General features: G+C 44.9%; 1 protein-coding gene across 1 annotated transcript in view; it reads right to left on the minus strand.

The window, feature by feature from the left end:
• The window catches only part of Serpine2 (serpin family E member 2), a 65,928-nt gene that overhangs the window by 16,547 nt on the left and 37,802 nt on the right, over positions 1 to 11,579 (minus strand). The window contains exons 2-4 of the mRNA XM_008825824.3: positions 11,156 to 11,436; positions 6,486 to 6,713; positions 408 to 605 (exon numbers count right to left, since the gene is read on the minus strand). Of these exons, the coding sequence (XP_008824046.1) occupies positions 408 to 605; positions 6,486 to 6,713; positions 11,156 to 11,414 (685 nt within the window). The 5' untranslated portion in view covers positions 11,415 to 11,436. The remainder of the gene's footprint in view (positions 1 to 407; positions 606 to 6,485; positions 6,714 to 11,155; positions 11,437 to 11,579) is intronic.

Here is an 11,579-nt window from a genome sequence, read left to right on the forward strand (position 1 = left end):
TTTATTTATTTTATTTTATTTTTTGGTCTTTTTGAGACAGAGTCTCCCTGTAGCCCCAGCTGTCCTGGAACTCACTACGTAGACCAGGCTGGCCTTGAACTCACAGAGATTCGCCTGTCTCTGCCTCTGCTGGGATTAAAGGCATGTGCCACCAAGCCCAGCTTATTCTATTTTTGAGAGTATGCTGCACACAATAGCCCAGGCTGCCCTGCAACTCTCTATGCAGTCTAGGCTGGCCTTGAACTCACAGCAATCACTACCACCTCAGCCTCCTAAGTGCTGGGATTACAGGCCTGAGCCACTACTTTGCTTCTTCCAAAGATATGCTCTTGAGTGAAGTCAAACCACTTGAGAGCCTTTCTGCCACCAGCACATTCTAGAACAGGCCTCGCCCAGCATGCACTCACCGCAGCGGAACACCGAGAGCTGGGCCAGCATTGGCACTAGGTAGGATTTCCCGTCACTTGCCACGAATATCCGTTTCTTTGTGTTTTCAGGTTGAAACCTCGATTTCCACAAACCCTTGAAATATACGGCATTGACAAGTACCAGTCTGGTGAAGACCCCATCGATCAGATCTGGGGACAGCAAGTTGTCGATCATGCCTGTGAAGTTTAAGAACAGAGAGAAAACCTGATCGCTGGAGACCACACTGAGGGCAAATGGTAGCTACTGAGGGAGAATGAAAAGCCAAATGGATCTTTTTTAAGACAGGGTTTCATGTACCCAAGGCTGGCCTTGTGTTCTCTATATAGTTAAGAACGATTTTGAACTTCTGATCCTCCTGCCTCCACCTCCCAAGTGATGGGATTACAGTGTATGCTACCATGCTTCATTTATATGACACTTGGAATTGAACCCAGGGCCCCTGCATGCTAGGAAAGCACTCTACCAACTGAGCTACAACTCTTGTTCCTCAAATGGATTTTTAAAGCATCTTTTTATACTTCCTAATTTTTTCTCACTCAAATTTAAATTTTTCTAGTAAAATTGAAAAAGAAATTGAAATCACTAGAGAAGACTATAGAGATCCTCTACTTAGGAGTTGCCAAACTTCAAGAGATTACAACTGGTTCTGTAAGCCCCATGTTTTAGAAAATTTTATGCATCCAAACTAGCTATATCTAATTAACAATAATTTTTTTGTTTTTTTACTGGCAACTGACATGTGAATACTAGTGAGAGTTCCTGGTACCTACAAGATAAGCAGTTTTTGCTTCACTTTGTTTTTTTAAGTCACTGGGTTAATTTAATCCCAGTCAAAACAAACACTCCAGCCTGTGCAATGCTATTAACAGCAGACACTTCATTTCTTCCAAGATCTCAGAACGGCCTTGGATTAGTCTGGAATCCCTGGTTACTGAAAGCCTTCATGCTTACTTCATGAAGAACTGAAACTGAACATTGTGTTCCCGTTTAAGAACTAGGCATTGAGCTAGCTCCCAATGTTACAGACACAAGAAGAAACAGTTAGCCTCTGAGGGCTCCCAACTTTGAAGGTAAGTGCTCTCTTGCTGGGATGCGAGGTTGCTTCATCTCACTTGCATCAGTAGTGAAGGAACAAGCACCCTCTTCAAGACGCTCATGTGATCCTTCAAAAGCCATCTGCGGTTGGTGTTTAGGTTTTTCACTTAGGTTCCTTTTGGCTTGGTCTTACAAGGTTCAGAGGTAGGTGTGTGTGTGTGTGTGTGTGTGTGTGTGTGTGTGTGTGTGTGTGTGAACATAAATGCAAGTTATAATACTTGAAATAGTGACAGTAAAGTTAACAGCTCCAAAGAGCCCAGATATCTAATTTATGTAGAGAGCTTCAAGTCTCCTAAAATGAAGCTCAAGGAATCCTGATGTATGATGAACAACTCGGAAAGAAGCTGGTGCTGGCACAGGGGAAGCTCCTGGTACCCAGGATGCAGTGTCTTCAGTGCTTCTTTCTTCCATGTGGGGGCATCAACGCCAGCTAAGTCAGGTCCTGAAAGGAAACCAGGGGCCCTAAATAGCCACCATTCAATTCAGTGCCTCTGCGAACAGCATCCTCCAAAAGGATTCCATAGAACTAATTCCCAGCACTGAATGCTGTTTTGTCCTTCAGAGGAATCCATCCTTCCCTTTCAATACCCAAGCCCCCATCACTCCTCTCTATCTCGCAAGAGCTGCTTTGCCTCTCACCTTCACATTCAGAGGCCTGGTGCACCAGTCGCTGTGGTGCTATTTATTCCAGGCAATTTGAATGTACCTGTATCCCCCAGCTGCATGGTGAGCTGCATTAATTCCTCCATCCTTCATTCTCACTCCTAGCACTACACTGAGGATTACAGTCAGGGCTCAATGAGAGCCTGAGAAAACCTCAGCCTACAATGTTTCAAAAACCAGCGGGGTGTCTCTGCACACCTGTAAGCCCACTACTCAGGAGGTGGAGGCAAAAAGAATCAGGAATTCAAGGCAAGCCTCAGCTTAAATATTGAGCTTAAGGCTAGCCTGGGATATGTGAGACCCTGTCTCAAAAATAAAAATAAAAACAAGAACAAACAATAAAAAAGTAATGTCTTGAATTTCCACTCTGGATGAGTATGTATTGAGGCTGGAGGCACGATGAAATAAATAGGGACAAAGAAAAAAAGAGAAGAAATGAACAGCTGGGAGATGAGGGGGTACCTGGGAGACCTGCCATCAGTGTTGCCACAAATAAGTACTGAGCATCCTCATCCATCTTGGGATACCCAACAATCACATACCAAGTATACTCTTTAATAGGTTAACAAAGAGGCCCTGCCCTCAAAGAGCTAAGGATTGGAGGTAGAGGTCAAAAAGATTTGGAAACATCTAAAGCTGCAACTTTAGCAAACACCTTAAAGTGAAAGTGCTTAAGTCAGTTGGGGCAAATGCAAGGGGCATCTGATGTGACAGACGGTCCCCGGGAAGCATGGCTTTAGCTAGCCACTGTGAAATCAGCTCACACTTGATAAGCATTCTGTGAAGTGCCAGGCCCTCTGCAGTGCTTCCCGTGTATCATTCACATCCTCAAAAAGAAAAGAAAAGAAAAGAAAAGAAAAAACCAGCCTTCATGCTGCCATTATTCTTTTTCAAAATATTTTATTATTTTTCAATTGCCTGCATGTATGTAAGTGCACTTGTGTCATGCAGTGCCCATGGAGGTTAGAAGAGGGTGTCAAATTCCCGTAACTAGAGTTACAGATGGTTGTTAGCTGCCATGTGGGTGCTGGGAATCGAATCTGGGTCCTCTGCAAGAGCAGCCAGTGCTCTTAACCTCCGAGCCATCTCTCCATCTCTAGTTCTTATAGTTATCATGCTACATCGCCATTCTGCAGATGAGGAACTGAGGCATGGAGAGCTTAAGCAACTTCAAGGCTACAAAGCTGACTGGCAAGTAGCAGAACTGAGCTCTGAACTGAGCCGAGCCTGCGGCTCCTGTGCCACTTATGTGGTGTGGTGGTGCAGAACGGAGGAGGAGCTTCATGGGGAAGCAAGAAGGATATGCTCCACGTTGCTGCATAGTTGGGTGGGGGTCTGTGACAAAGGCTGAGGAGCCCACACGGCAGGGTATGTGGAAGAGGAGTCACGCTGCAGAAAGGCCTCCAGGTCAGATCTGGCGCTGGTGTGTGCCTTGCAGGCACCTCTGCGCTGCACCTCCTTTCCTCTGTGGGGAAGGAACCAGCATCTCCTTGGAGGAGCTTACCTATCTTGGGACACAGGCTGCCTGTTTGGAGATCTGTGGGAGGATTCTGGTTGAGAAGGCAATAACAGATAAGCCACATGCTCTGTGTTCAAAACAGTCCCACACAAAGAAGAATGTCCTGCTTTCTATTTTAAATTCTATTCATTCACTCATTCATTAATTTATTTAGTTATTTATTTTTGAAACAAGGTCTACTTATATAACCTAAGTTGGCATAGAATTTGTGATCCTCCTGCCTCAGCCTCTTGAATGCTGAGGTTACAGGTGGGCATCGCTTTGCCTTGCTTCTTGCATGATAGCCACACACCCTAGCAAAAGTCCCATAGTGAGAAGTGTATCATGATTCAAACCACAGAAACCCACTCTTTTCTGCACATAGGCACGTGCACACTCACCCCACACCCACACACTCCCCACACCCACACACTCCCCACATAATTTTCTTTCCAGATTTCTATATATGTGAAATTCTCTGGCAACAGGACTACCATGCAAACCAATAACATGCACATGCACTTTAGTCTGTTTGAAAGTTTACCAAGAAATTTGCACTGTTCTAGAAAAGACTGTACCAGCAATAGTACCTCATGTCATGGTGTAACAGCTACAACAGACCCGTCTTCACCTACTGTTGCACTGCTTGTTTAAATTTATACTGAGAATTTGATAAAAATGCCAAATACAAAAACTAGGTTTTAAGGTGTTGAAAACCAAGGTTTAGCTATTGAACCACATCTATAAATTACTTTTGTTTTCTCTTATATTATGGCCTGACGTCATATTAATGTTTTTAATCTGTGTATTTGTGTAAAGAGTATACATGTTTATGAATTTCACTTCTAGATAGTAATGAATATTAAAAATGTTTAAAGGAGGGAATGTCACTGGGCGTGACAGCGCACTCCTTTAATCCCAGCACTCAGGAGGCAGAAGCAGGCTGATCTCTGTGTATTTGAGTCTACAAAGCAAGTTCCAGGCTACCTGGGGCTATAGGGAGATGCTGTCTCAAAAATACCAATAAAATAAGATAAAATAAAATAAATGAGGGAATGTAAGCTTGAGGATCTAGCTCAGTGTTCTAGCACTTGCCTAGCATGGCATAAGGCCCTAGGTTCTGTCAGTAGCATTGCCAAGATGGAAAGAAACAGAGAGATTTGGGTCTGACAGAGTTGAAAAGCACTGCCTGAGGTCCCCAGCACAGGTAGTCAGGTGCTCTGAAACCATCAGATGGTACACTGCTAATGTAGGTCAACATTACCTTTCTACAGGTAGATAAGTCCAAGGGTACAATGAAGTGATATCACACAGTCAGCATCAGGACCAGGAGCCAGTCCTATGTGTACCTGCTGCCACCAGACCTACAGGCACCAATAGCCCAGAACTAGCTCTGAACACACATACTACCACTCTTGTGACACTGGCATGATCTCAGGATCAGAGCCCTGACCACATAGCAACTGAGAAGAGGGGCTACAGAGCTACTAAAATCGCTGGCTCTCCTCCACTCCCTGCACATCCTTCCTCCCCCTCTTCCTTAACTCCTGAGGTGATCACGCTTTCACATATGTAAGTAGGGCGATGGAGCCCAACCGGAGGCGACCAGCCCTTCTCAGAAATTCTTCCCTAGTAAGTTGAGGCCAAGGAATATCACTCTAAATATACCCCTGGGCAATCCTGATTCACCTGAACCAGGAACTGGGCTTTGAAAAACATCCTGAAAGGCCAGTTAACTTGTTGAGTCTCCGTTTCTCTTGTGACTGTCTCTCCCTGCTACTCAAACAGGCTTCCAAAAGCACTGGGATAGTCTCACCATCTGGGACAGTTTTTCAGCTTAATACAACCTAGAATCATCTTGGAAGAGAGTCTCAAAGAGGGATTGTTTTGAGCATCTTAAATGATGCAAGAAGACCCAGCATGAAAACAGGCAGCACCATCCCCATGTTTGGGGGCCCTGGACTATATGAACAGAGAAAGCTAGCTCAGTACTAAGCACGCATGCATCTATTTCCCTCTGCCCTTGACTGTGGATGTAATGTGACTCGCTGCTTTAAGCTTCTGTGGCTGTGCTTCCCTGGACTTGTGAGCTAAAATAAGGCCTTTCTTCCCCTGCTTTTTTGTTAGGTTATTTTATTGTTGCAACAGAAATGAACTAGAACAATATCCCTCTGCGGCTCTAGGCCTAAAGCTCCTCCTGAATGTCTCCACTGAGACCTCCAGCTTACAAATCAGCAGGTTTAAACACCGACATTGGACATCTCCATGTAATAAGAAAAAACATCTAAACAACTAGTCATTACGTGATGTGGAAAGTGCTATAATGGAGGGGTTCAAAAGGTGTAATCACAGGCCAAACACAGCCAGTGAAGGGGCATCCACAGCCTGGTGATGGAAGAGGCTTGGGCACAAGAGAGAAACCAATCCAAAGTGTGAGAGGGGTGTTCCATGTCAAGGAAACAGTAGATGACTAAGAAAATCAGGCAAGAAGACCAAACAGACCAGACCCATAGGCAAGGCTCTGAAGGCAGGATACAGCAGGCGATGAGAGAGGTAGAGGGCTGCATTCTATACCACTGCCCACTGAAAACCCTGTACAGTGAGCACTGGCAGCACATTCTGCATGAAGCAGGCAGACCCAAGACCTGGGGCCAGGGAGAACAAGGAAGGTCAGAGCCCGCCTGAACCCAGGTGGTGCTCAGTAAAGCAATCACTGGTCTCGAAGACCACAGCCAGAATCACTGCATTTCACTCTGCCATTCACAACATGTGAACCCACATAACGCTAGGTAGCACTCACCCCTGGTTTCATTTTTAACCCACATATTGATGGAATCGCAGGCAGAGACTGGGTCCTCGAAGTTCACATTCCTCACTTCAGACTGAAATACATCTTTGTTCCTTGCCGCAAAGGGTGCTTCCATCTTGAAGCCATTCTTGACAAACACAGCATTGGCCACGGTCACAATGTCTTTATTCTTCTTGGAGACAATGGCCTTGTTGATCTTCTTCAGGACTTTACCCACTCCTGAAGGAGAAATGAGAGAACATGGAAATATGTTCATGATCATTTACATAGGTTTCTTTTTTTTTAAAAAAAAACTATTGTTGTTGGACCTAGTGGCCCAGGAGTTGGGAGGCTGAGGCAAGAGGATTATCATGAGCTTAAGTTGACACCAGACTATGCTACATAGCAAGACCCTGTTTGAAAAAGCAAAGCAAGGGTCTGGGAAGGGGCTCAGATGGTAAAGACTTGCCTTGCAACATGAGGGCTCGAGTTAGGAACCCTAGCACTCATGTAAACACTTGACAGGCTCAGCACTTAGGAGGTAGACAGGTCATTCCCGGATTGGAACTGTCCAGCTAGATTGGTCAAATTAGTGAACTCTGGGTACAGCTGAGAGACCCTGCCTGAATATATAAAGTGGAGAACAATCAAGTAAGAAATTCAGTATCAGCCTTCAGCTTTTGCGGGTGCGCACAGGTATGCATAGCCCCTCCCCACCCCCACCCCCGTGATCTCAGTTGAATTACAGTATATAAGAACTTTATAAGCAAGAAAAGTAAGACTCGCAAGGCACTTAAGTCTTCTGCCTTGTAAGGGGCCTATTTCTTAGGGAGCAGTGGGTAGAGTTAAACCATAGAAGTTTTTTTAAGTCGTCTGCTCCCGTACAGTGTAGGCATGCTACAGTACTCTCAACACTTCCCAGGGCAGCCCTCATTCCTTGTGCTCCAGGATTTATTTGGCAGTCATGTGGGGAATGGATTGCAGGATGCTTCCTCATCCAGCCTTCTGCCTAACAGTCTTAAGCACTAGTCCCTTTCTTGTGAAGGATTTAACAATGTGATTTTTTTTCCTAAGGCCTAAAAACTACCACGTGCTACCAACCAGAACAACATGATTTTTACTTGATATCAGCTCAGAAAGTAAAGAAATTAATTTTATGGCAACATAGGCTTTACTTTACATGAGCCATTCATTCATGCTCCATTTAGTTTTGAGGCATGAGAAACACAAAATGTCTTAAGGATGAGATGGGCTTCACAGGGAGTTGAATTACAGGTCCTTTCTAATCACTATAAGGTCTTTTCAAAATGACACTATCCTAAAACAGCCTGCCAGAGTCACCTTGAAAGTGCTAGAGTCATTCTGAATGTGCATCTTCCTCAGACCCTATAAGGCCAGGGCATCTCTGGGTTCACAGGGAGGGCTTTACAACACAGATGGAGCTTTGGGAGACCACCCATGACCACCCTCATACAGTGCTGTGAGGGGGCTAATTTTATAAGAGAATGGGCAGGCTGTGGGGCTCAAAAGATACCCATCAGGCAAGTATCCATCATGAGACTCTCTAGCCTTACTTACTCTATAAGTCCAGTACCTCCCTGTGGTGGTTAATATTGTCACCCTGGCAGGAGCTGGAATCACTTAGGAGACTCTAGCCTCTGGGCACATTTGTAAGGGAGTTTCTAGACTGGGTTAATTGAAGTATGAAAACCCACCCTAAACATGGGTGGCACCATACCATGGGCTGGGATTTCTGAAATGGATAGAAAGGAGATGGTAAGCTGAGTACCAGGCTTCTTCTCTTCTTCCTGTCTGGGGATATGATGTGACCAGCTGCCTCAGGCACCTGCTGCCATCACAAGGGACCATACCCTCAAACTGTGAGCCAAAATAAATTCTGTCTTGTCAGGTATTCTGTCTCAGTAATGAGACAGTAACTAATCTACTCCTACAGAGAAAAGATCACAGCCAATTTCCCCAATCCCAAACAGCCCTGCCCCTCCCTCAGTGAGTGTCAGTACTGTGAACACTCAGAGCTCCAGATCCCAAAGATCTCTAAGTATGTGATGAACCCAGAAGTCACATTTTACATATGACTTCTGACAATTCTGTAGCAAGAAAAGTGGGGCCATGGCTTTGGTAGACAACAGGCCAATATCATGAAAACTGCAGTAGTATTGACTTCAAGTCTGTACGGAGTGGCATTGCCATATGACCAAACAAAAACCCAGGTGCTATTTTGGAATTATATGGGCCAAGAGGGCCTGGAAGGCAACAGGAAAGGCCATAAATTTTAGCAGTGATTCATGAAGGAAATACTGATCACCAAAAGCTCCTGAGCTTCCCGGGTATAGACAGAAGAGTGTGTTCTAGGAATTCAGCCCTTCCTCATATCCACAGGTGAACATCTGCAAACACAGACAAACTTTGCCACCTTGTCCACAGGGTGATGTCATGGCATCTGGTGCCTCAGCCTTGGCAGGGGTCACACTGAAAACACAATGGAAGGGGGAACAGAAAGACAAGGGTGAGCACGCCTCCTGCTCATCAGGCCCTTGCAGCAAGAGGAGCCAATGCAATCAAGAGTCCTAGAACTTCTTGGCTAGCAGAGGGAAAACCAGACAAGAAAACTCCCTCACTTTCCAATGAGGAATCTGCCACCTTGATGTGAAATGTGACTTGCTCACATTCATTGTGCCTGTTGGTGGCAAAGAAGGGCTCAGAATCAGGTCCTGCTTCCGAAGGCACTACACTTGTACAAAAGAAGCCGATCTAGCAAGCACTCCTAAGCTAAAGGGAACAGTGTTCCTGAGGTTAAACAGGTAATTCAAAACAAGTTTTTCATTCAATAAAACTAAACCTCTCTGCCCTATTAGGCTGTAAGCTTATTTTTTTTCCTGTCTTGTGTTTGTGCGTGTGTGTGTGCGTGTGCGTGTGCTTTAGTGGTGCTAAAGATCAAACCCATGGGCTGGGGAAATGGCTCAGTTGGTAAGAGCCCTGGCTGCTCTTGCAGAGAACTCAGGTTCAATTCCCAACACCCACATGGCAGCTAACAATCATCCATGACTCCAGTTCCAGGGAATTCAGTGCCTTCTTTTGCCCTCCAAGGGCACTGCACAACACTGGTGCACTTACATGCATGCAGGCAATACAGTCATACACATAAAATAAAAACAATAAATAAAATATTAAAAAAATCAAACCCAGGGTCTTGTGCATTCTAGGCAAGTTTTCTACCACCAAGCTACATCTCCTGGCTTCTTTGATTGTTTTGGGACACTCTTGTCTCAAACTCTTGATCCTCAGGCTGAGTGTGGTGGCACATGACTTTAATCCCAGCCCTCAGGAGGAAGAGGCAGAGGTAGATGAATCTCTCTGCACTGGAGACCAGCCTGGTCTACCTAGCAAGTTCCAGGCTAGCCAGGGCAACACAACGAGACTCTGCCTATGAAAAACAAACAACAATCCTTCTGATTCTCCCATCTCAGCCCAGTGTCTGAACCTTAGTTGGTTTTGTTGTTATTGTTTTAATTTAGTTTTCCATTTCATATTTATAAGTAGTTTTAAAAAATAGTTTATTTTTATTTTATGTATATGAGTGTATTGCCTGCATGTATGTAAGTGCATCTGTATCATGCAATGCTGGAGGAAGTTAGAAGAAGATCCCCTGGAACTGGAGTTACATGTGGTTGTTAGCCACCATTTGGATGCCTGGGTACTCTGCAAGAGAAGTCAGAGCTTTTAACCACTGATCCATCTCTCCAGCTCCAATATAAGTGATTTTAAAACAACAGACAAGGTGAGTTGGGGAGATGGCTTAGTCGGTAAAGTGCTTGCCACATAAGCATTAGGACTGGAGTTTAGATCCCCAGCACATACATAAAAACTGCCAGTATGGTGGCACACACTTATACTGCTAGTCCTGGGGAGGTAGAGGTGGATGGATCCCTGGGGCCCACTGGCTAGCCAATCTTGCTGAATCTATGAATTCCAGATTCAGTGAGACCTTGTCTGAAAACATAAGGTAGAGTACAACTGAGAGAGCCATCCAACGCGGACTTCTGGCCTCCTCACATTTCTATACCAACACACACACACATATCCCCCCACAAATATTAATGAATGAATTTAATTTTTTTAAAGAACAAAGGATGCCCCTCATGCCCTTCAAACAGTTTTTCCCAAAAGCATGGTCACTGTACCACGGAATGGTCATTGGCACAGTCCACAGAACTCATTCTGATTCTGCTCATTTCTCATACATGCTTCTGTGCATACACACATGAGTAACTCTGTGCACTTTTATCATTTGTGTAGATTCATGCGACTCCACCACCATCAATACAGGGAAGATTCATCATCACAAGGCTCCTGGTACTGCCCACCTCTACTGCTGACATGTTTTATAAGGATGTTTAGAACACAAGTTTTCCCTTTACAGAAAGCAGTAGAGCTGAAGCCCAGAGGCAACACAAAACACCATAGCTACAGAACAGCTACCAGAGCCCTAACTGCAGCCACCTCATTCCTTCCTTTAGAAGTCACTGACTCTAAGCTCCAGATGGCATTGCATGAGCCCTCTAGATTGCTCTTCTTAAGCTGTAAGCAAAGATCACACCACAACCCTCCCCACGAAAGACTGTTGTTGAGGCCACCCCAGTGGCTGTAGAACACACACGCACCGTTCACACCGTATCTCATCACTGTGGTGAGCTGCTTCTTCGTCCTGCCATCGGCGCCCAGCTGTAGCATCCCCAGGATGGATGCAATCCCATGGGGGGAGATAACGATGTTGTCATGAGGCCGAGACTTGATGATCTGATTGAAAATCTGGATCCCTGTGTCAGAGCCTAGTTCCTCCAAAGACAGAGGGTTGAACTGGGAGCACACGGAGGACAAAGTCACTGTGGTCAAGAGGAAGAAGGGAAAACGCCAATTCATGGTTCCTTCCAGCAAGGACGATCTAAAAAAAAAAAAAAAAAAAAAAAAAAAAAAAAAATCATTACACTCCACGGAAAACAAAAAAAAGACACGTATTCCATATACCCACATGGGTATTATTCTCTTATGATCCTGTACAATCAACACAAATCACACTCTCCACAC

This window comes from Nannospalax galili, unplaced genomic scaffold (assembly GCF_000622305.1).
Source record: "Nannospalax galili isolate Female #2095 unplaced genomic scaffold, S.galili_v1.0 scaffold127, whole genome shotgun sequence".
In the NCBI taxonomy this organism is placed as follows: Eukaryota; Metazoa; Chordata; class Mammalia; order Rodentia; family Spalacidae; genus Nannospalax; species Nannospalax galili.